The sequence below is a fragment of the Lepisma saccharinum genome, chromosome 4 (genome assembly GCF_977018435.1).
Source record: "Lepisma saccharinum chromosome 4, izLepSacc3.1, whole genome shotgun sequence".
NCBI lineage: Eukaryota > Metazoa > Arthropoda > Insecta > Zygentoma > Lepismatidae > Lepisma > Lepisma saccharinum.
The window spans coordinates 69131770-69158120 of NC_139232.1; the positions used below are offsets into that span (position 1 = coordinate 69131770).

At 36.9% G+C, this 26351-nt stretch overlaps 1 protein-coding gene across 2 annotated transcripts in view; it reads right to left on the reverse strand.

Moving 5' to 3' along the window:
- Positions 1-26351, reverse strand: part of LOC145986555 (little elongation complex subunit 2-like) — a 94449-nt gene that overhangs the window by 20006 nt on the left and 48092 nt on the right. For both annotated transcript variants that reach the window (XM_083120700.1, XM_083120699.1), the window contains exons 5-9: positions 22538-22660; positions 18715-18856; positions 13854-14009; positions 10029-10173; positions 6103-7786 (exon numbers count right to left, since the gene is read on the reverse strand). In XM_083120700.1, coding sequence (XP_082976826.1) covers positions 6103-7786; positions 10029-10173; positions 13854-14009; positions 18715-18856; positions 22538-22660 — 2250 coding nt within the window. The remainder of the gene's footprint in view (positions 1-6102; positions 7787-10028; positions 10174-13853; positions 14010-18714; positions 18857-22537; positions 22661-26351) is intronic.

A 26351-nucleotide genomic window follows, 5' to 3' on the forward strand; every position in this document is an offset into this window, starting at 1 on the left:
GTTAATGTTTTATACAAGAAATGGTCTTATATCTAGTGCTGGCATATACTTTATTATTTACTATATATTTATAAAAAGTACAGGTAAGTTTTTCACAAACTTATTATTTGTATCATCTGACCAACTGAAGTAGAAAGAAAAACACTTCCATTCCATAAGAACACAAATGTCCAGGAGACATTCAATTGATGTCCTTAGAATATTGGGCAGCCATTGCATATCCCCTGGATATCCATGTTCATCCCCGAAGGATCCTCCATGTGAATCGTTTTTGGATTTGTTTTGAACATTTTGTGGACCATCTCTGGATATGTTTTGAACATTTTATGGACCATTCTTGGATACATTTTGGACATTCTGTCTATCATTTTTGGATATGTTTTGGACAACAGTACTACTTGGTTTATGTGAAAAGTATGTTATCTGGATGTTTTTATTTGATTGGGGCTAAGAAAAGCATATATTGTGGACTAGAACTGATCCTAATCTGGACATTATCCTGATACCGTATTTACGCGTGCATAATGTGCGTGTGTGTGTATAATGTGCACCCTGGTTTTTGATGGGGATAAGTGACAAACAATTATATCTCATATATAATGTGCAGTATAATAATCCAGTTTCAAGAAATAGATTTCTTAGTTGTAGGTTGTAAAGCTATTTTTATGCCGATCATGAGTGAATGACATCATACCTATTCAATGAATCACCTGTTGCTATGTGGACCAAAAGGAGAAGAATATCACTTGTGTATGCAATGAGTCACCAACCCACGCTACATCCCCCCTCCCTCCACTGTGTTTAGCATCCCAAAGCTTTCAATCTTTAACCACCTTATTTTTTCCGTAATAATAGACAGCAAGATCAAAATTACATTATGGATTTGCAGTGCTCAGAAAGTTATTTTCTATTTTTTCTTGCCCATCAATACTACTGATACACATCCCATGTGACAGGAGGTGCATTCTCGAATTCTGCCAGAATGGCACTGCTTTTCTTGGTGTCACAGAACATTACATAACAAAGTGAAAAATCGTGGGAAATGGCCTTCAAACTTTTATACGTGGTTTTGCTCATTCCTTCTTTACTTTTTCTAAAAAAAAACTTAAAAATATATATTTTTCCGTGACTAACGTAACATTTTTTCGAGGCACATTCAGGACCCTCAAACTAGAAGTTAGCAGCACAAGATTTCTTCGATTAAGGCATTTATACACTACATATACAGGGAGGTTATTGCAGCATGCCACCGCTTCAGCATCGGCCGCTTGCCGGTCCAGTCATGCAACAGGTGCCGGCAAATTGCGTAACAGATAGCCCGTAACAGAAACCGCTTGTTTTGTAATGTTTCCACTTTTCACAATTACAGTTACAATTACAATTGAAATAAGCACGTACCTTGTCGCACGGATGCAGGAAAAGGTGTCCTCCCAAATACAAATATTTCCGGCACCTTATTTCTGACATCTAATCTTAGATTAGACATCGCTACTTTATCCTCAGTTGACAGAAAGGGAAGACAGCATCCCGGCGCATAAAGCAAACCGAAAGCGTAAAATGATATTTAAAAGTAATAATAATGATGATCACTAACCTCCTGTGTTATAAGAGATGTTGAAAATGACTTCCTTCAACAGCAATACAACACGTTTCTTAGGTTCAAGAGATCCTGTCTATCGTAATCCCTGACCACTTTTCTGCAAGAATTCGTTTTCACGTAATTATCGTACATAAAAACTCTATGTTCAAGACTATATTTGTTTAACGACATAAGTAATGAATGAATAACAATTAACACACAATAAAGCACTAGCACACCAACTCAATAACACAGTATAAACAAAACGCGTACTGATAAACGCGAACAGAAGTGAACATGAATGAGCGTAGACTCACTGTCTGGTAGCCGACAGTGTTGCTAACCATTTTTCGGCAATGTCCCTACAGACATAGTCAAAATGTCCCTACAACTGACCAAATGTCCCTACGCCAAGTAAAGTGACTAAAAAAAAAACACCTCATGAGCATGCAAACAGAAGATAAAATATACACATTTACTTACCAAATCTTTCTGCTCGGTGCTTCCACAATTAATGAAGGAGCGAATTTACAATACAGGACCTCTCCCCGATTTTTTGTAATATTTCGCATACTCACTAATTGAGGCCTCCTAATCACGAATTTGAAGTTAAAATTTGGGGGGTCACGTGTATAAATTGCAAAATAAGTGAAATTGAGTGGTCCGCGATCGGCACGATTGCTCATTATTTACCGGAAGATTTTGTGTTTCCAATACTTAAAAAACGAAATATACATTCCTGATATTACTACGACCCCAAATTTTAACTATGTTTGCCTATCCTAACCTAACCTAACCGTACCTGAATGGTTCGTGGGGCTATCCGTCAATGGTTTGTTGGGCTACCCGTGCATGTTTTTTTCGAGCCCAAATTTTAACTATGTTTGCCTAACCTAACTTAACCTAAACTTACCGAGAATGGTCAGTGGGGCTATTCCTGAATGGTTTTGCAGTAATTGTGATTACGAACCGATAAAAAATATTATTTTCGTAGCACTTTAACGGCAAACGTTCATCATCGAAGGCCATTTTCGTATCCTGCAATTTTATGATTGATGTACTGTTGCCAAATTTACCTGTAATCAAATCAGTTCTTCTACATCGTGATTGTCGCTGTCACATGTAAGCACGTTCTTTGGGCAATATACTGAAATCCATAAGTTTATTAATTAGCCCACAGCCATCCTCCTGCACACTCCACCTAACAATCTGTACAACATTAACAACTTTTTTACTGTTCTCTTCCGCCATTCTTACACGATCCATGCTCTCCAAGTATGAAATCAACAGTGTGGCAACGCTGTAGACAGCGTAACTAATTTTAATTTGTTCATATCAACAAATATGGCTACCATACTTGTATACGGAGAATCATTGCGAGAATTGAAAAGCTTATTTTACAACTTCTACACGTTAATGAACATTTTTTCCCCCTCACCCCAACATGTTAACTTGAGATAAATAATCACGAATAATTATTTCGTGAGTATAAGACGTAGCATAGAAATTACAGAAGGGTCCGGTATTGTAAATTCTTGCCTTAATGAATAATAGGGGTGTGCTGGACAGAATTTTTTGGGTCGGGACGGGATCGGGACGGTAATTTTTTTAAATCCCGACATTCGGGACTGAAAAATTTGCAATTTCCCGACCAAGTCGGAAAATTTTCTGGACGGGAAATGTTCGAAATTTCCCGAAGCACTGGAAATCTCAAATTTTACAAGTCATTTTCACTTTAAGTGATTGTTTTTGCATTTCTAGAATAAAAACTTACAATTTTCGATAAGTTCCAGAAACTTACAAGGCAGAAAACGTCGAGAATTAACGACTTTTTAAAGTAAAGGATCCCGCACACCCCTAATGAATAACGTTGAGTCGTTTACTGTTGATTATGTTATTTGAAGTCATACATGCTGCTGCTGTGAAGAGATAGATGTTGGTTGGTGATGCTGTATTTCCTGCATTCTTTAACAATTTTGGTCCCATTTTATTTCCCTTTTTTGTTTTTGTATCACTTAACATTGAAAATATTCTTTCCGTTTCCGCGTTAGAATGCGGCAATGTTAGCACTATTTTCGCGAGAGTGGAAATGTTTTCAAAAAGGAACTTGCCTTGAAAGTTTTTGGTAACCGATAACATGTTCCAAAATTCTGATGGAGATCTGTTAGTTAGTTCTTTTTTCTCCTCCTCGCTAAAGTATCCAGATAAACTAATTCATAAAATGTAATTTACCAAGATTGAAAAAAGTACCTACGTTTTCCCTCATTTGGCAAAATCTGTCCCTACGTTCCTACGCGGGCGAAATTTAGTGAAAAGTCCCTATGCGTAGGGACATGTCCCTACGGTTGGCATCACTGCCGACACGTGCAGTATGAAGCGCCATCTCGCGGCTGACAACTCACCCAACCCCCGATAAGCTGCAGGCGCTGTCGCGACAACTGAGAATAAAGTAGCGATGACTAATCTAAGATTAGACGTCAGAAATAAGGTGCCAGAAATATTTGTATTTGGGAGGACACCTTTTCCTGCATCCGTGCGACAAGGTACGTGCTTATTTCAATTGTAATTGTAACTGTAATTGTGAAAAGTGGAAACATTACAAAACAAGCGGTTTCTGTTACGGGCTATCTGTTACGCAATTTGCCGGCACCTGTTGCATGACTGGACCGGCAAGCGGCCGATGCTGAAGCGGTGGCATGCTGCAATAACCTCCCTGTATATAATATTATTTGGCCAGTAATACATTTTAATTATTATTTTCTATTCCTTATCTTTTCTTTCATCCGAAGAACCATAAAAATCAGAACGTTCCTTCATTTTGTGATGAAATTATTTCAACCGCATTTCACATTAGTGTCACTATCTTGAATGTAATACTGTTGCCATATTCAGAAACTGCAGGATTTAAGCTTTACAATGATATATAACATGATAGGGTTCCGTGAACATGAAAAATCAATGTAAGTGTCACAAAATCATGGAATGACACTGTACGGTTTCATGTTGGCTGTCCAAATTATTCCATGCATAATACGCAAAAATTTTGGAAAAAGTGCGCATTATACATGAGTAAATATGGTATATGTTTATAACATGTAAAGAGAAACACCTGCTAGTTCTCGAGACCTGTGGATTCTCATTCAAGTAAGCTTGCTTATATTATGTCCAAGACTTTGCTTGATGTGTGCGTTGAATATAAATTAGGTGTAACTTCTTGTAGTTGGGTTTCTTCTGGGTCTCGTGAAGTGAACTATACCATTAACCTTGCAATTACTGCCCGAAAGGTAAAACTTGTACTTTGTATGGTTAAATATATATTTTTAAAACACTTTGTTTCCTTTGCTGATTGTTTCAGTTTGTGTTTGTGTGCAGACTGGCAACTGTGTCTTACTCTTAGGAGTGTTTTTTAAAGTTTTTTTTTAAAAAAAAGGAAACTTAATTCAGATTCATGTTCATAATAGCAGAATCAAAAGTTTTGCACTGCTGTTCGACAGCCACATAACATTGGTCACTCTTTTTGATATACCTAAAATTCTCTCCGAGCCCATACTTGTCGAACATAATCCAATGTCTGGGCCGTACCTCCATGCGACATGAAAGTAAGGTACATGTGTGCTGGGCAACAATGAATCTACAAAGGCTTGTATTGAACATAGCAACACCGCTCGCAGTAACAGCCCACAGTTTGCACAGTTAAACGGACATCCTGGTAGTGACAGAGTATGCAAATCTGCCTATGTATGTGCAAACAACAAAACAAAAAAGGAAGAAAATCTGTAAAAACCAATAAACCAACGGATATGTATGAAAAAATATGCATCAACTATAAAAGGTAAAGTTCCTCATGCACATTTGCATCATGCTGTGAGGCATATATAGGGGGATGTGGGGTAGGGCCCAACACATTCTTCGATATTGGCATTTTGAAGATGATGTGATAAGCACCACACTCCAGCTGTCTTTACCTCCCAGAGTTGCTCCCAATTACCCATTAATTTGAGGCTGGGTGAGCCCCAGAACCACTTTATGAGGGGAAAAGGCCAGAAAAGACCTCAGATCATGCATCCCGTGAATCGAACGTGGGTCTAGCACGTGACAGTCAGACGTCCTGCTGACTAGACAACCGTAGCTTCATACATCATGCATCAATTGTAGATTAGGCACACATAGATGTACTACGTAGAAATTTTAAGCGAAAAATGCAGGCTTGACCAGGACTCGAACTTGGGTCTCTGGAATACCATGCCATTGCTCTAACCATTGAGGAACCGAACCAGCCTGGCCTCGCCTGATTCCACACAGGTAAAACAGCGATAGCGAAAAATCAGGTGAGGCCAGGTCGGCTCGGTAGCTCAATGGTTAGAGCAATGGCACGGTATTCCAGAGACCCAAGTTCCAGTCCTAGTCGAGCCTGCATTTTTTGCTGAGAATTTCTACATCATACATCAACTATGAAAATCACGTATTACCTGGGAGTTTTAACTTAATTATGTAAAAAATAAAAATAAAAACCCTTTACTTACTGAATAGCCATCAATACTGGACCTTACAACAATCTTCAGTTCCTTGCCTTTGTCCTCTTCGTGTTTCAGCCTCCAAAGACAGTACATAATATTGTGATTCGGTGCAGGAGGAATGCTTTGGATAGGAACTGTTTCTTGCTCACCCAGTAACCTTTCCATTCTTTTGGGATTTCCTTCTTCATGAAGTTTACTGCCCGACTTCAACATGTTCATTTGCTGTTGAAGCAGATCATCTAATAAACCTTGAGACTTCTCGTGTTCCAACTTGCTGTCAACTTTCCTTTTCTTTGCACATGAATCACTTGAGGGACTTGTGAGAGACTTTATCGACATATTATTGTCTCTTTCACCTTCAGTTTTGCTCACTGGACTGAGAGACAACTGGGGTGCCTCTTCCATACTTTCAGAGTGGCTTCTTTTTCTAGTGCTGTTATGAGATTCTAGAAGTTCTTGCACTTCGTTGCTGACTGAATCAGTTTCCATCTTGACTTTGGATATATTCATTTTTACAGAATAAGGTGCTGGACTTTTGCTCACTTGGTAACCAGATGCTGATTCTTGCTTATCTCCTGTGAGTTTTCTCACTATTGGCTTCTTTCCAACACTTTCTTGAATTAAAGACATTTTGGCAAGCATCTTGGACATACTTCTGGTCACTCTCCCTGGACTAAGAGTTAATCCTTCTTGAATGTGCTCATCAGTCTTAACTTTATGTGAATCATGGTCACTTTGACTTTCATCTTCAGTCATACTATCTGCAATTACCAGATTATCACTCTCACTGTCTGAAAGCTCATTCATGAAATTAGCCTTGCTTTCATGTGAGGACACATCAATATCTATTGACTTATACTCTTCCTCTTGCAGTACAGGAACAACCGAGGCAGCACTTCCGCTCTGGTGGTTCTGTGCAAAAAATTCTTGATTGTCTTCAAGTTCAGTTGTCCTATTAGCTCCCATCTCCAAACTTACATCCATGTCCACGTTAACATTTTGGAATCTCAGTTTTTTCGAAACTTGGCTTTTCATCCCTTCCACAATTGCAAGCTTCTTTTGTGAATACGTAAGCAAAGGGCTATTTTTTTCACTTACTTTACTAGGCGAGTCATCACTAAAACTTTTCGAATCATCACTGATATATAAATCAGACATTAGTGACATTGGAATATTACGATCTTGCACGCCAGAAGGAGGAGTGTTTAGTTTGTTGCCTGTATTCACATTGCTAGAATTCAACGACATCTCACCTGCGAAGTTACTCACATCTTTGGTTGGCACCTTGAAATCTATTTTGGTATCTGGAAGCACAGAATTTTCAGTTCTCGCAGCAAATTCCTTGGCACTTTCGGCCAGTTGTTGGAGAGTTAATCTGGTACAACCATCCTTGCTCTGGTTGCCAGATTTAATGTCTTCTCCACTTGTTTCATTGTCTTGATTCCATCCAGCATGAGAAGCAACTTTCATGTTCTTGTCTGCTAGTTTTTCTCTCTTCTTTTTCTTCTTTACACTCTTAACCTCTTCCTTTTTCACATGTATTTTAGGAACTTCGGATGTTTCTGTACCAAAACATTCCAAATCATCAAAAGAATTCATGCTGCCAAACAAATCTTCTTCTTGACTGTCTCCTTTGGCAGTTTCTTGTTTTGACTTCTGGCTTTGTTTGGATTTTTCCTTCTTGGGAGTTCTGAAAGAGGAAAAAATGAAATTAGAAATGTAGCATGCTGAATGTAAAATTCCTTACAGGTCAATGATTATTTTTCTCTAACTGCATTGTTTACACCTATAGTTGTCATGCGATGCCTTGTGTGTTAGGCTGTTCCAACAAACTTTAATTTTCTGTTTACATAAACAGGTGAACCACAATTGTACATTTTTCAGAAGACGATAAATAAAAAAAACATAAAATGCAGGTAAGAAACAACTGCACAATCAACTTTTCTGAGCATGTATTAAAAAGAATTTAATGACACGAAAGAAGTAATTCTTGAAGATTTCCTGGCAGCAAATGATGATGAAGTTTTCTCGGGATATCAACCAGGTGATTTCAGGATAGATTCCAAGCTTTTGAGAGCTAACTTTACTCTCATCTTCAGGAATTCTTGAAGATGAGAGTTATGTTAGCTCTTGAAAGCCTATCCGTAAATCACCTGGTTCATATATATCCTGAGAAAACCTCTTCAAGAAAGAAGCATTGTATACTTTCAAGGAACAAATGCAGTGAAAATCAGTGGTGGATTAACAACCTCTCCTAGTAGGGGTGAGGGACAACTGCTTTTAGCTGCCACCTATTAGGTTCGACGAAGGTTTACTGTCAAATTTAGATGCCTGAATAGGATATCCATTTTAGTTTTTAACGCTCAAGCAAGGGATTATCTTTACACACTGATAGACACATGACAGGAAGAAGAAGAATTTGTATTTATAGCATGTTATTTATTGGTTGTCATAGAAAACTTGTGTTAAATGTACGTGAATGGCTTCCAGGCATTAAAGATATGCTGTTTTAATTTGAACCTACATACTTGTGTGTCTTGTGCAAGTATAGAAAGAAATCACACACACAACAAGCAAAGTACCCCTGCTTGAATTCAGAGTGGAGCCACACATAGAATAATTAAATTTCTCACTTCAAACGTTATGTCTAGTGATGAAAGAAAGTTGTATTGAGTGAAGATTCCATGTAGCGAAATGATCAGTGTTCTTCCCTTTGGTGTTGACCTACATGCTGTGGGCAATTGGACTGGCACCTGAAAAGTAGTAGACGACTCCACTTTCAAAAACCAGAAAACAGCAGCAATGAGAGTTAGTGTACTGTCCACATGCCATCCAAAGGCTTTGGTGACACAGAGATTATTTGTATTAAGTGACTAGCGTAATAGGAAACAAATATTTAAGTTTGGAAGTCACATATGTTAACCAGTTCAATGGAGACAAGGGGACATTATAGGAATTGTAGCTTTCCTGGCGACGTGATTCGAACAAGTTTTCTCGCTGGTAACCTGAAAACACTTGCTCAAAGAGAACATTATGATACATAACTACGGACGTGAAGCTTCTGTTTTAATGATAACAAAGAAAAGTTGAGGAAATCAAAATAAAGTGTTTAAAATGTATTTGGGAAAGTTAAAGACGCAAGTTTTCGGTGTTTCGGAATCACGAAATAACACGAATTATGCCATTTTTTAGAATAACAACGAATTTTGCACTTTAACACGAAACATGCAATATAAACTGTGGATAACACTTCTTTTATTCAACAAAAATTACCTGATGCACTATTAGATCTGTCATTTCTAGGCTAGCTGGTGATAGTTCGATTCAAATGAGATTGTCACGCTTCATTTATTACAGTTTGCTGCAGACGTGACTGACAGTGTTTAACCTCATCCTGAAATAGAATTCTCTGCGGGGATCTCCCCAAAAAGGAAATTTTGTAAGAACGAGAAAATTTTCAGGGAGAAGCTCCTGTTGGTGTTTCGGAGGGAAGGGGGTGGGGGGGGATGGGAGGGTGTGTATGTACACAAAATGGTATCTTGAGGTCGCAGAGATTTGGGTGTTATCATTCAATAAATATTTCATATTTAGTGGCTGATGGGATGAAAAAAAATTCCAAATGGAAGAAATTAGGTCATTTATCACAAAGGTGATTTTTATGTCATTAAAACTAAAGTTTGTCTGTACGGTATTTTTCATAACTAAAACAATGTGCAAATCTTGTATAGAAGGAACAGTAAAATGGATGTAAAAATAACCGATTTTAAATTAATTACACTGAATTGTGCCCTAAACTGCGAAAAATAACACCGAATTGCAGTAAAAAATAACACCGTAATTTAGGGGAAAATAAAACTAAAACTTCACGTTCTTATACATAATGTATCAAATAAATCATTCATAAAAAAAATATTACAAATATTTTAACAAACCTTTCAGGTACAAGTTTTGCCTTACAAATCAGGGCCTTGAGAGCAAATTTTTGAAACCAAATATTCTTCTCCATTCTGGTCATCTTTTTTGGTGGAAACGGCTTGTCAATGTACACAATTTTCTTTTTCACTGGTACTCCATATTCTGAAGGAGAGGAAGAAAATTAATGTAATTCATAGTTTGTTACGAGCACACTTTAAAATTACTGCACTCACTGCATCTTGCAATCACAAAGTTCCAGTTCATGATGAAAGTTGTGCGAATTACTCACAAATTTAATATAAATATATTAATAACTTACGTTTTGCGAGTATGTATCTAGGTAATTCAGACGTTTCGGGATGCAACTGCTCCCTTCTTCAGGCTGCTCATGTTTAGGTTATGTGTAAATCATAATCAAGTCGACCTCTCCATAGGTACAGGATATAGGATTGGTAAAAGATGTGTGGTTAAAAAACAATAAAAATCTAAAACCCATTACAGGTGCATGTCATACTACCATGCTGTTTCCCCAATTAGAAACTGCTCCTTGGAATGTTAAAACAACAATTGCAGCACACGCAGGCCGTGGCTATTCACAGTTTTAAAGTTTTAACATTCCAAGGATCAGTTTCTAATTGGGGAAACAGCATGGTAGTATGACGTGCACCTGTAATGGGTTTTAGATTTTTATTGTTTTTTAACCACACATCTTTTACCAATCCTATATCCTGTACCTATGGAGAGGTCGACGTGGTTATGATTTACACATAACCTAAAGGTGAGCAGCCTGAAGAAGGGAGCAGTTGCATCCCGAAACATCTGAATTACCTAGTTACATACTCGCAAAACGTAAGTTATTAATTTATTTATATAAAAAAGTTCCAGTTTTGTATTAATATATAATTCCAGAGATTTGGTAAATCAAAGAAACATAGTGTCAACTACAAATCTGAATTTTGAACATTAGCATGTTTCACATGTTAGAATATTCAACTGCCTATTCAAATTGAACAAAATAAATTTATACGGTATTAATGTTGTGTTACTTCATCTTGAACTATTCAACTTATTAAAAATATTAATGGTTTAAGTTCAGTTTTGTATTATTTCAATTCTGTTTGTACACATTCGAATAATGAAAAAGCATCCATTGTATTCTATGACATGCACTCTTCCTAATGTGGCAGTTACAAACAGCTCTTTATGATGCTTATTAAGTTAGATAAAAGAGAGATTCATAATATCATCAAGTGTGTTTTTAGACTCCTGTGTATTTCTTTTCAGAACATTAAATCTTTCTTCTTTCTGTTCACCTCTGTGGTGAAGTGGTTAGCACAGTGTGATACCACAACATGGGACCCAGGGGTTCGAATCCCGGTCTGGGCCTGGGTGTTCTTTGTGAGTGTCCCTTCATGAATTTCATCATATCATCACTCATCCTTGTCGCCGTGATTAGCCAAAAGTGGCAGAAAAACAATGCTAAATAACATGCTTCCAGAATACTTAGAAAATAAATATTTCCATAAGCTCCAATTATGATTCTACTTTCTACCTGGCACCAGACTGCATATATATATATATATCTCCTTCTATTTCAGCTGTTTGCACTTTGTGAGGGAAACCACACAGCATAATTACTACCATAATTTGGTGCAATTGCATTCTGTGCCTCCAGACGAAGCTAGGTTGAAATGTAGATTTATTAAGGAAACATGTTCATGTTAACAGTCACTAGAGTTGCCGAGCTGTATCTTTGCGGGTGACCTTGGCTACTCCGCGCAGTGTGAGAGAGATACGTTTATGTAGTTGCCACCTACTCGCCCTTTGGGTGGTCGACAGCAAGGACAGAACGTGAGGATAATGACGTGCAGCCGGTAGCTCCTCCACTTTGCTACTGCGCAGCCGGGCTTGGGCAGAGTTCACCCGCAAAGATACAGCTCGTCAACTCTAAGAGCACATTATTTGCATTAATAATTCTATGCAAAACAATATACTTGTTATTTAAGTAATCACATACAAATTACAATTATTAGGATTAAGATGCAGAGTTGCTTTAAGAAAATGCTAGCACAAGAACATTGTAAAATTAAAAAGTTCCAATATTTCAGAGATCTCACATTTTCAGTAATATGACACAGCTCTCCGATACTCTTCATCCCTGTGTTGTCCTTATCCTGTTTTGTTCATGAATAATATGTAACTTTCTAATCAAATATGGGGAAACAGACTGATTTGAACACCTACAATTTATAAATATAACCATTTGATTACAAGTACATAGCCTGAAGCACTAGATTAACAGATGGTGGAAACCCCATACCCTGAGTACAACTTGTACATTCAGATGGATGTACGTGAAGAACAACGATAAGGTGAGGACATACATGACTCACAACTGCATAAACAATAATGAGCAACTTTACAAAATTGCCTGCCTGAGGTCATAAGATATTCATTTTGAGCATGTAACTACTTTGTAAAATAAAGCTACAATGTACAACCTTTGCTTGAGAGGAGAGATGCATAGTCAGAAGTAAAAGTGAGTTTAATGCTGAAATCAAATCAAATGAATACTTCAAAAGGTATATGTATTTAAGTTTGTTTTTTTTTATCATAGAATTCATGGACACGTCATGTATTAATGTGAACAAGCTTCCTAATTATTTAGAAATTTTAAGCTCAAACGAGCTTAGGAAATCGATCTTCTATGGCTATTTCCAATGCACTTTCTGTTCATGAGTGGGCACATTTTTGATAAGTGATGAGTAGTTAATATGCTAAAAAACATAATCTTGATTTAGTTTCTGTCCACCTCAATACGGTAAAACCTGTCTATCCCAAAACATGATGGTTCCGAGCAAAATTTTCCGTCTTAACAGTTTTCCTTCTTATACAGGGTTGACTTTAAATACAGTACAGGGCACATTACTTATAATGTAGAGTACTAATGCATGTAAGTACATGAATAAAAATGCGATACAGTCGCAATAAGATTACAATTATGTAACTACACAACATGTTGGTACACTTTTTACAGTATTGTAAGAACGTACAGTATGTACTTATGTATCATTTCCCCACAGCTGCTTCAAAGTTGGTTGACATGTTTTGCTCACAACACGACCAAGTACATAGTTCTCTACATCTTGCAAGAGTTGTGTCAATTCAGTTGTTGCGAGAAGCAGGGAATTCATGTAGTTCGTTGACATTGAAGAGTGCATGTTTGTAACAGGATATCTTCAACTCGCCTGGCATTTCTTCTTCCCCTCCATCATCCTCTTCTACAACATGTCCTCAGCTGCAATTGATAAATTAGCCTGTTTACAAATGTCGGCAATGCAACCTAAGTTCTCCTCGACTTGATCATGCTCGACGTTTTTACTATTTTTGGGGTGACTTTCTTCATTGCTTGGTGAATCCATTCATCATATCATCACTCATCCCCATCTTTGCAAATTAGCCAAAAGTGGCACAAAAAGTGAAGTAAAATGGACACTCACAAACATCCATGCCCATGCCAGGATTTGAACCAGGGACCTCTGGCGTCGTAGTGCGATGTGCATAGAGGGAAAGAGAAAGATTGAAAGATGGAATAAGAGAGGTGAAGAAAGATTGAGATAAAAGTGAAGAAAAAAAGAAAGATAACAAGAAAAATAGAAAGATGATGAAAGAACAGAGGAGAAATAGACAAAGAAAGGTGGAGAAAGAGAGTAAGAGATGAATCAGGTATAAAATCGGTCCGTTCTGGGGACCTTTTTTCCGTATTTACAGGTCTGCTTCTTATAGAGGTTCCAGGATATGCAGTTTTTACTGTATTTATATAAATTGTTATCAATACGTACCTATTATCTCATGTTCTTTAACAACCACAGGTATTTCCCAGCTCTTTTCAAAAGATGGAGGATGATTGTCTGCAATATATTTTAAGCCACTGGTTGAAATCACAATATCTGCACTGGTCAGCTTAGCCAATTCTTCTGCATTCCCGTCTTTGCTTACTACAAATGTAAAATGATAGATAATCATCAGAACAATCAATGCATAAGACAATTAGAAGTTATGGTTTAAAAAAAAAAGAAATGCTTGAACAGTCACTGGCAATAAAAATGGGACACCTAGATCCTTAAATTCTGGCTTCCTTGCAAGGCGTTATATGTGGTGCCTAATTCTACGGCGACAAGTCAATTATAATAGCAAATTTTCAATGGCAACTTCTACACGTAACGTGCTGTAGGGAAGCAAGTATTTCAGGATCTAGGTGTCCCAATTTTATTGCCGATGGCTGCACATCTGAAACACATGTTAAATATGCATAAGTTGCTATGTAAGAAAGCTTTCAGCCCGAAGTGACAAGTGACACAATTATAAACTACACACAGTGTAATAGGCACTTTCACCTCCAGTGTCAAAATATTATTCACTGTGCATGCTATTGAGAAAATGGCCCAGCCCAAGTGACATGCAAGTGGCAAGTGACAAGTGCAACTTCATGTGTTATTTTGGTACGAAATGTTGTGAAGGTTTGCTTTGAAATGATAAATCTCACTTGTTGCTTGTCACATTAATCTGAGAGCTCACTAAAATGTCAATGAGACTGAAGTTGTAACTTACGTCACTAAAGAACTGTACACACACTTCTCCATGTTTGGAAAACAGCATTGCTACGATTTTTTGATCATGAAATTCCCGACATTTCAAGGCTTTCCAGTCCAAAAATGAAATTTTTGCAGACATGTTTATCATCACGATTTTTGCTTTTGAACCTTCTGTTTTTCAATGAAATATATAATCCATTATACAGGGTGTCCATAAATTATCTTTACAACTTTAGACTTGAATAACTTGAAAACTATACTAGATAATGACAAACGGTTTTCAACATGTGACAAGAAAACTGAGTTTTTTTATTTTCCAGGTAACGCAGATTTGATGAAAAATGTGGACGCCACAGGAAAAAGCTCAGTGCGTAGCCTGGTTTATAGAGACGAAGTCCAGTGCCCAAGTGCAACGTAATGTTTGGACACTGTATGGAAGGGAACCACCGTCCCAACCCACCATTCGGGCTTGGCATACGTCATTCATGGAAACGGGTAGTGTTCTTCATAAACAGGGGGTGGGTCGGCCATCTGTGTCAGACGCCAACGTGGACAGGGTGCGACAAGCATTTGCAAGGATTCCGACAAAATCAGTGCGTACGGCAGCCAGAGAGTTGGCAATGACACGAGCAACAGTGCACAAAGTCTTGCATAAGAGGTTACGTCTGTATGCCTACAAGGTGCAGCTGCTTCAGGCGCTTGGGTATCGGACTTGGTCTCTATAAACCAGGCTACACACTGAGCTTTTTTCTGTGGCGTCCACATTTTTTGTCAAATCTGCATCACCTGGAAAATAAAAAAAACTTTACGAGTTTTCTTGTCACATGTTGAAAACAGTTTGTCATTATCTAGTATAGTTTTCAAGTAATTCAAGTCTAAAGTTGTAAAGATAATTTATGAACACCCTGTATTATGAATATTCACTTTCACAACTTTTTTATTTAGCAAATTTCACTCTGCACACACAAGAATACGTGAAAATTTGAAGAGTAAAATGTAAAATTACAATCGGCATCAAATGTACTGGTTGCTACAATCACGTGCATCTAGCCTTCAGGCTAAGGTAACAGATGTACATTAAATCACCATAACAGATCTCCACAATATAAAAACAACAGAAAAAGTTCATAAACCAAACACAATATTACATTTTCTGGCAGATTTATAGTGTCGTAGAAAATGCTGCTTTTTTGCTTGGCAAAATTACACAGCATCTGGAGAAATTTTTGTTCCATATAGGAATTCTACAGGAAATGCCAGCAAGACTAAGATCTATAAAATAATAGACGATAACCTCATCTTCACCAACCTTTCTGATAATTATGATCATATTGTGAATGTACTTTAGTTATCAATCAGATATCTGGACTGCAAGTTTTACTTTGATATTCTTTCTAATATCTAGTATTATGAAAGTGAAAATTTATTACAGAAATTCGAAGAAACCATAATTTTGCCCAAGACTGAGAATCGTGAGAACAAAAGAAACAAGTTTCTAAACAATCTTTTTTGGGAGTGGAAACACAAGAACCGAATCCAGAAGTAGAAATGAACTGCTTGTTCATTTTACAACTTTTTTTCTTGCAGACTCCAAAATGCATGTAAATTCCAGACGATCTGCAAAATTCCCTGACATTTCCCTGTTTTCCAGTTTTTCCAGACATGTAGCAACCCTGGAAAGTTACTTTTTAACGTAACCGAGTTACAATTATAGTACTTTTTTGCTAGAAATTTTCTTGCAAATTACACACAATCAATGCAAATAAGTATATGAAGACTTACATGTGATTTATTTATGTATATTTCTGGTACACTCCTGTTCAGATGAAGTGGCACATTCTTCAACTATTCAACCCTATAAAGGGTGTCACTTTATGTGAATACAAGTGAATATTAGTCTTCATATATTTATATTGTTACATCAAATAAAAAACTAGAAAATAAGGAGTCAGATTTGCTTGAATGATGGTTCTTGTTACATTCCTCACAAAAAGTTTGGAATATTGTTATATTAGGCAATAGGTGATAGGCACGGTGGCATTTGTTGGCAAAAAGGCAAGAATGTCCACCAGACAGATACCATGTGTTGTTGCATTCCAAGGCTGTGTCTATCACCTATTGTCTAACATAACAATGTTCCAAACTTTTTGTAAGGAGTACATTTTAATATCTCAATATATGAACTCTATCTCATAGAAGAACAATGACTTCTTTTCTAGCTTGACTACCATATTCCGAATTAATGCAGTACCACACAAAACATTGAAGTTTTCGCATGCAATTATACATGATGAACTGCAATAAAGCATGGATGTTCTAAATTTAGTATGCAATTAAACCTAGATTCATTGCCAAAGGTGATTCCATGAAAATTCCTTTACCTTAGCACCCAGAGAAAACAAAAAGCGGGAAAGAGAGTTTGCCACATTTAGCTCTTTCCGATACAACAAATTTGCAAGTTACAATTGAAGTGTTGCAAAGTAATTATAAAAGTAACTTGATAATGTTACTTCTACTGCAAAAAGTAACTCTATTACACCAATTTACTTTTAAAAGTAGCTAACAGTTAGAATTCCTCAAAAAAGTATGTTATTTTTCAAGTAATTAGTTACTTCCAAACATTGTCCTTCATAAATAGAAAGAGCCCACTTTTCTTTCTTCACTACTTTTCCAGCAATGTCAACATTCTTCTGAGTTTTAAATTTGTATCCAACCTGCTAAATGAGCAACTGGAAGCTGACTGTATCTGCATGGATCTTCAAGGAAAGAACAAATGTGACAATTTTTCTAGGGATAGGAGTGGTTAAAATAACCACAACATGCAAGGAGAACTAAGAATAATGTGTTTCTCAACTTTTTCATAAGGGCAATAAGGCTATGTAGTCACAGGGAGAATTAAGGGAAGAAGAGAAATGGATCATGACCGTGGGGAAAAAAGAACAGGTACAAGGAGATCGATTTGAGGAAATCACAAAAGGATGCTCGTAGGATTTGTGAAACAGGGGAAAAATAAAAGAGTACCGATATGATAGGAGGAAAATGCTGAGGAAGAGAATGGGGAAAAGATAAAGTATAAATACACAGGGATCCCGTATTTCAAAGAAGTTTCAGAGAAAATACAACAGGTGGCCAAGGAATATGGAATCAAATTTGGAATGAGAGCAGCGAGAACAATCAAAGAACATTTTACTGAATATAAAAAGGATGGAAATAATGGAAAAAAGGAAAAAGGGGTGTATAAAATAAAATGTGAATGTAATAAGGAATATGTAGAGCAAACTGGAAGGACTATGAAGATTACATATGGAGAGTATGATAAAGATATTAAAGAGGGAGCTCCAAGAATGGGGGTTATCTGAACATGTAACTGAAGAAGGGCATAGAATCAGGAAAAGAGAGGTGGTCAAAATTGAAAATAAAACAATAGGTAGAAATGTGTATGAAGCGGCAATGTATTTGTAAGGATAGAAGTAATAAATTGAACAGGGAGGATGGAAATGTAGACGAATAATGGATCCAGATGTTTAAGCGGTGGGATACAAGCAAGGGGGAAAGGGGGAAATTGCTTTCCAGGTCACTCCGGCCATAATCAACGCGACCCGCAAGATCCAAGATTTTCAGTTTAAAATTATGTAGCAGCAGGGGAGGGGAAAAGGGGAGGGAGCAGGTGGGGGTGGAAGTCTGGCAACTTCCGGCATTGGGCGAGAAGCTAAATCAGTTACCATGTAGACAATGTTGCTTGAGGTTGGGTTTTAACATGTAATGGGAGACATGTTTTTAAGGTTGTTTTTAGGTTTGAGGTTCATGCTTGGCAATGTGAGAAAGTGAGTTTTTACGTGCACAAAGGGCAGTTTTAACAAATACCTTTTTTAACCATGATCTATTACTATCACCTTATTGACGTAGGCATGAAGAAATTCCGATTGCCAAGAAGTGCACCTGAGGAAGAGACCAGTTGCATCTCGAAACGTTGTGTTTTCTATAAAACATATACTCACGAACCGTAAGTAATCATTTATATAGTATTTTTTTAAGTGCTTATATTGCATTGATTTGACATTACCCATGCACAATCCTGTATTAATTTATTAATACATTAAGTCATTACCTGGGATTTTGTAAATGGCATTTCTCTCATTCAAATCACTCAGTGAATTATCAGGTGGATGAACGTAAGTTAACTTAAAGTAATTATTTAACACTGTAGTTTGTTTGACGAAGGTTGGCAACTCAAGTCGAGGAATTTCACCCTAAAAAAAAAGGTAAGATTTAATATAATACACCCAATTTAAATCCAAAATGAGACACTTGGTTTTATGAATACCTTAACATACTGGAACATACTGGAGGCCATTTATCTGCTGACACTGTAGGCAAGAAGGTCAAATGCTAGTTATGAACTTGAAAGCAATATTATTTCTGGGAAAATATGACTGTACCTTCTTATCAAACACAGTATTACTATTACACAATTATAGAAGCAATAAAATTTTTTCATGGAAGTATCAGTAAATAAATTCTCTTAGAAGATGATTTAAAATGCAAATAAATTAAAGAATGCTTAATATGGTGTCATTAAGTACTAGTTTTTATCTCGTTCATTTCATTCAAGATTTTAATGCTACTTGTTTCACATTTGCATATTACTTTTTGTGTGTGTAATGCTCAATTGGGTATAAATGATTTCTTACTAAAATTCTTCTCAATTAGTCAGTTCACAATAATATAATTTGCAACTTGTTATAATATTTAAACTGTGACCACAGTGCTGTATTTTGACACGTACTGTTACCAGCAGTAATAAAACATAAATACAATATCATATCTCAATGTAATCAACTGCAAAAACAGTGGCGATTCCTCCATGTAGGAAGTGAGGAACTTCCTACAGTTTCATTTATACTTATTTCCAGTTTTCTACTTTTTAAGAGTTTAATGAGCATTAAAAAATTTTGAGCGCAATCAAGGTTCGCTACTTGACTGTCAAGAGTCAATGTGCTAGCTATCACCCGCTCGTTCCAGATCTGTTGCCCAAAGACTTTATTGCCATCTTTGCCTGCTGCTGAGAAACCTTTCTCGTCATCCTAGACAGATGGGTGAGGGGTAGTGCAAGGGAGGGTGGGGGTATGTGGGGGGTTGCCCAGTTATACGGTCTGTGAGAAAGGTCCCATGGGTTCCTCAACAGTGATGCCAACTCTAGCATAATGGTTCTAAACCTAGCAAAATTTGAACTTCGTTGGCACCTAGTACTCTGTGTTTGGCATAATGGAAAATCCGGCATCATCTCAAAAACGGGTGTCCCTAGGAAACAGAGAAATTGAATTCTAAAAAAGATATTTTGAGGAAATATTTATTTTGAAGAAAGTCTCAAGATCTTTTTTGTACTTCTCTAGCGGACTTGTTTCAAACAAAAGAAAGTATGCCGACCAAGGGACAAGCTTTTACAGGCCCTGATCCATCCTCTTGTTTTCATCTTTTCTTTATCCCCCCCGATTTAACAAGGGAGGAACATTTAATAAAAGAAAATCGGTACAAAGAGTTGGAGGTCACAAATAAAACAAACGGATGCCGTTACCAGTCACGGAATTTTCTTCAACTTTTTTCAAGTACTATGCTAAACCCATTTTATTGAATGGTCGAATTCCTAATGTTGCTTAACTACAATAAATAACCAATAACGCAGTTCACAACTCCAAAATAGCAAAATAAAATTGAACTTAAAACTACTACATTCATCAGAAAATGATAATAAATTAATAATAATTGTATAATAATAATAATAAACCCTAGCATAATTTTATCACATTTGGCGTAATTTATGAGTTGAAACATCATCTTTTCTTATCAGGAGGTTGGTATTGGCAAACCTGTTCTTAATCCACACATGACAGGCAGGGAGGGCCTGCATCTAACATTATAAATCCAATGGCTAATCCAAGGTACAGGCGATACATGTCACTGTGTAATTGAACGCAGTTTTGAAAACTTTCCTCGGTCTGTTTACCATAACTTCCTACACCACAAAAATTCCACGAGTTGCCACTGTGCAAAAATATGTTAATAAACCAATTATTAAGAAGGGAGACATTATAATTATAACAATGGAAACTTGTATGATAAAACTGAAATATAGTAAACAGATTTTGAGTCTAGGTAAGATTTTAGAATACAGAATAATAGTATTGATTGTTATTACATATCATTAGGGACATTGAATTTTCGCGATGCGCGAAATATGAAAAAAAGATTTAATTTTGAACATTCTGCACGTAACTACACCCCCCCCCCCCCCCCAATGATGAAATATGCATGAGTTTTATTCGCAAAGTAATGCGAAATGTGTGCTTTTCCACGAAATGAACGCTTTTTCACGAAATAACCATGAAATATCATCAAATTAAGTAGAAAACTCACAAAATCCGTCAATCGAGGTTGAGCGTGCAAACTGTCGATTAGTAACAATACGTTTGCCTAAAGTTTCCTACCACTAGCAGCTGAAAAATGTTTTATCTTCGATCACATCAGGAAGATGCTGCAAATTGGGATTTCCCATGCACATAATCTCAGTTCGAAAACTTCGCTCCCTGTCAAGCTGCATTCCTTTCTTCCCCCGAATGTCTACTCAACTTCCAGTTTCATTGAACTTGCTAGCTGTAGCAGCGATAAGATTAGTCTGTTCCCGCGAATCAAGGGAAACAATGGTGTCATTTGTGTTCAGTCATGAATGAATTTTGTATATCATCATGTGATTTTTAACACGTGTTTGTGTATGTGCAGTAGTGATTATTTTATTTGTTGGACAGCAAGGATATCCTTTAAATACATACAAAGAATAAATCACTTGAGATATGCAATTTAGAAATGAAGTGATTTTGTGTTGATGTTCTCTTTTTGGTTGGACAGCTAAATACTTGTGCATGTGTACAGTATATAAAAATGAAGTAGTTTATCAATTTATAGCTCTTTTGTATGTTGTTTCCTCTCATAATGGAAAAGTGTGTGCCAATTTTTTTTTCACCGCTGGTATATACCGCTGATCTAACATTTTATTTACCGCTCTCCTCAGTTTTTATTTACCATAAATTTGTCTCCCTACGTATCATCTTACACAATGATGGGATCGAACCAACCACTCCCAATAGATTAAATGGAAAATGTAGCTATTCACCATTCCTCCTCGTTAATGATGAGACCACTTGTCCTCATGACAAGTTGTATGCTTGGCTGCGAAAGGTACAACTGAAATACAATACCTAAATATACCACTAGAAATGGCAAATAGTCACTCATTCGATTTTGTGAACCTTTGAACTTTAATCATGCATTTTATGGTTAGGATAATTACCTGTCTACACTTAGAAGAACGATGATGATTTTTAGGAAACTTAAGAGTAAAATAAACTAAGCTCTCTCTAGGCTTCGTAGGTAGTTCACCTAAGTCTGTCAGACTGCTCCTTCTGTTCTTTTCTAAGTCCTGTTGTCTGTCTCCAATCAAAACCAAAAATGACTCTCTTCCCAGTCTGTCCGTCCCTCTCAACACCTCTCTCTGTAGACTTCCTATACACCGACCAGTCAGTTTTTTCCTTCCTGCTCATGTAAGCTGCTTCTTGTTTACCTCATGTAAACCTTGCAGCTCCAATATATCAGGAAGTGGAGCCTCCGTAACACATGACTGTGCATAATTCAAATACCTGAGAGGACTGGACAGCTGGTGTAAACAAGTACATGAACTCAGGTGAAATGAAGCTTAGAGAAAGTTAAAATAAAAATAAAGAATAATCCTATGGATTGATATGATTATTAGGGACATCTAAAAGATAAAAACAGAAAATATTCTAATTTTGACATTTTCATGCAATAAATAAAGTTCTATTTACCCTATAAATTATAAAATTCAAACACATGTTCAAAGAAAATAACATGATCCTCACCTGTTCTAATAATACTTTTTCCAAATACAATTTCACAGGATCAAATTCTTCCTGTGGAACAAGGGGGACCATTTTAACTTGTTCATACATCTGTGGATAATCTAGAGGTCGTTTCAGGCGATGCTGTAATATAATGAATATTTTATACATAAAATATGCCAGTGCAATAAGTATATGTGTGGGAATCATGCATAATGAAGGAATTGGGAGTGGATCTAGAACGAAGGCATTTTATTGAAATCTTTCTTTCAATCAGAACATTTGACTACCACACATATCCACCAGATGCAGAGCAAAGTAAATATGACATTTTCACTCTGTTCTGCAAACTCAGTGAGTGCATGGCCCTTACTGGTAGTGAATGCATCGCAGCTGAGGATATTCTACCTCTCTACCTGGAGGTGCAAAAGACAGAGGAATTTGGATAGAATAAATATGCAAAGAAAACAGAGATTGGAAAGAGATTGCCAGGTGAAACCAATTAACAGCAATATTGTTGAGAGGCATGGAAGCAGGTCTGGTCCACCAGCCAAGAAAAAGAGTTTGTGAAAACATTGCCGGGATGTGGTGAACTTAGTCCTGCATAAGATCAATCCTTCAGAAAATTCCCAAAACATTACGTCACTGCAAATGATGACATTTGCATTATTCTTCTAAGAACCTGTGAACATTGGCAAATATTTCACGGGTATCTGAATGCACCGATTTCCCCTTCCTCACATTTTAAACCAAAACCACACTCAACATGAACGCAATAAACACAAAACAAAAAGCAAAGCAAAAGTATTTTAATTGTGAACTCTCAGCAACAAGCACCGACCTCTTTGCTACCTGAAAATTCATGTTCAATGGTAATGTGACAACAAAGGACTACGTAAAGGAAACGGCAGCCTCTGATAAGCAGAGAATAAAACACAAGCTGTGTCCAAGGCAAACATCCACATGATGCCAGAGAAAGTCAGCTAGCAGAAGGAAATCGACAGTTTGGTGCCAATTGTGCCAGGTTAAATCTTCCAGCCTGTAATGAAAGCAGTGGTCATTCGAAGTTAATGGGATCACCAACAAAAACTGCAATGTGGAAACATCGAACTATACCTATGCAATACTAAAACTGCATTTCCATCGCTAACCATGAAGGCTAGGCTAGACTGGGGTGACTCCAATCTCAACTACATCATGGTCCACAATTTTCCTGCATCCTACAACCAATTGATTTATATTACTTTGAGTTTCTTCCATTTTTGGCTAATTGTGAAGATAAGAATAAAAGATGATAACATGAAATAGATGAAGGGACAATTGCAAACAGATACAAGTTCCATAAAGGATTATACTGGCCAGGGGTCCAGAAGGCAGAACCTAGGAGCTGGTCTACAAAATACAATCCAGGATGTACCATGTGGAGGTGAAGTTGACACTTGTGTGTCTTGAACATCCCAACTGACAGAGGTATAACATCTGTCAAATTATAATCACATCTACTTCCAGATTCACATTGCCACAGGCAATTTTACCCTCAGCCCAAAGGGAACCTGCCACTTCAGACCTCATCTACATCCTGACTTGTAACATTTTAACTGGGGAAACATGCACAGGTAATATCTTGATCTAAACCACCAAACCCTGGATTTCACTGTTGTCATCCACACCAGCAGTTATAACACCTTCAATGACTGTTTTCAGGTAGCAATCATGCAGCCATTCCACCAACACCTCAGTACATATGCACTGAGAGAGGGCTTACATATCAGCTACGAGAGTAAGCATACCCCATGGTCTGATCACCCAGTAACTTTCCCAACTCAAATTCAAAGTTCAACCTAATTCTCCATTCCTTACTCCCACCTCCTGGCCAACTTGCCCTTATCCCCCACTCTGCTGCTCACACATTTACCAAGCCTGGCAAGAGGTCCATGTTTTTTGTACAAACTTCATCTTCACTCTTGATCTGACAACCTTGTAGGCAAAATTTTTCCTATGACTGGTTCCTCAAATTTCTTTCTTTCTCTCTCTCTCTCACACACAAAACATACGGACAATAGGATAGGAATGATAAATCACTAGAATCAAAACATACCTAACACTAATTTAACATGCATTTCAAGGCATAGAACACCAGGAGGCAACAAGGAAGACACAGAAAAAGAAATTGAATACATTGAAACTTAGATTTTACGTTTTTCAGGGAACCAAGTTGAAAAAACTTAAAATGGAGGAAAATTTTTGTACATTTTGCTATATTGGTACCATCAAGATTGAATGTTTAATCTGGGAATGTAAAATCAGGGTTCCACTGTACTTAAAGGCAAATGTGACAACACAAGTTTTCATTAACAAATTAGAAAAAAAATCCATTATTATCTCCATGATAATAAGTCTGTATATATTGTTTAATGAAGTGGTACCCAAAGTGTGGACTGGGGTGCCGTGGCTGTCTTACAGGGGCACCACAAAATGTTCCAATTTTTTCACTGGAACGACACTTGTTACGCAACACATGGTCTTAGAACTTTTTACACATAAAATGTTTATAAATTTAAAATATGTTTATTTTTTAACTTATTTAGAACTTTTTACACATCATAAAATGTTTCTGAATTTGAAATATGTGTTTAATTGTTAGCTTAAGGCAAGCATCCTAACCACACTAACTGAGCGTGGCAAGTGTTAGATAGGCCTACATTCTGACTTGGGTGCAGAGAAATAATCTTGAAACAATAAGAGCGCTGCAAAAGGAAAAAAGTTTGGGAACCACTGGTTTAATGGCATAAGTGATGCATCTCTTGAAAAAGATTCACATTTGCACAATTGAAATGTCAGAATAGAAAAAAAAATACACTATAGAAGGGACGGACACTGCTTTAATATGCAAATCCAAGTTCATATAATTACATAGAACATTATTTGTTAACTACATTATTGATATGAACAAGTGTGTGTGTTACGTTTATAGTATTATAGTATGTTTTTCTATATAGTAGTATTATAGCATTATGTTTATGTTATATTTATGTATGCTCTTATTCAAATGTCTTTGCTTTCCTTTCAAATGTGCAATGCAAATAGTTAATAAAAAAGAATTGCAGAAGGAAAATTTACACTAATAATGATTGAATGAAGGATAAGATGTACAATTCAACTCTACCATGGAAAATAATAAATAAATAATAAGTGTGCAGTGTGGTATTTTGAGGGGGTGGGGGGAATTCCCTCCTTTGGATACTCGTGTCCTACCCTCTGCTTGGGGGATGATATTTGGGGGAAACAAGAAATGATTGGCAATTTACTTACTTTTTCCCACTTTGCCATTCAATTGCAACATTTTCTGTCAGACAACTGGAAGCTGAAAATAGGCGAACACAGACGAGGCCTCAAGCACTGCTCTATTGCTGGAACTGTCAAACAAGTGGGCAGGCTTGATGACCACCTCCCTTCTTCCCTTTTGTTTGTCCACGGAATTTGGCAAGAAAATGCCACCCCAATCAATGTGAAAGTTACAAATGAATTGTCAGGTGACACTAACTTGTCACCACAGAATGTCTGTATTTGTATGAGTGGAACAATAGTGCATGAAGATAGCCTACATGGAATTTTTACATGAACACGATAGCCCTTTACGAAGTCATTTTTTAAAGAACAAGTGTGCTCCTTTTTAGAACAATGAACTAGATTTCTTTGTGAAGCTAAAATGTTAGTAGAAAAAGTGAGCATTACGAGTTCCAGACTATGCAATATCAGGAATCTGGCTAAAAATGAATGAAATCTGGTGGTGGTGAAGGCTGTGTTGATCAAAGGATGGATTCTGAAAATTTGC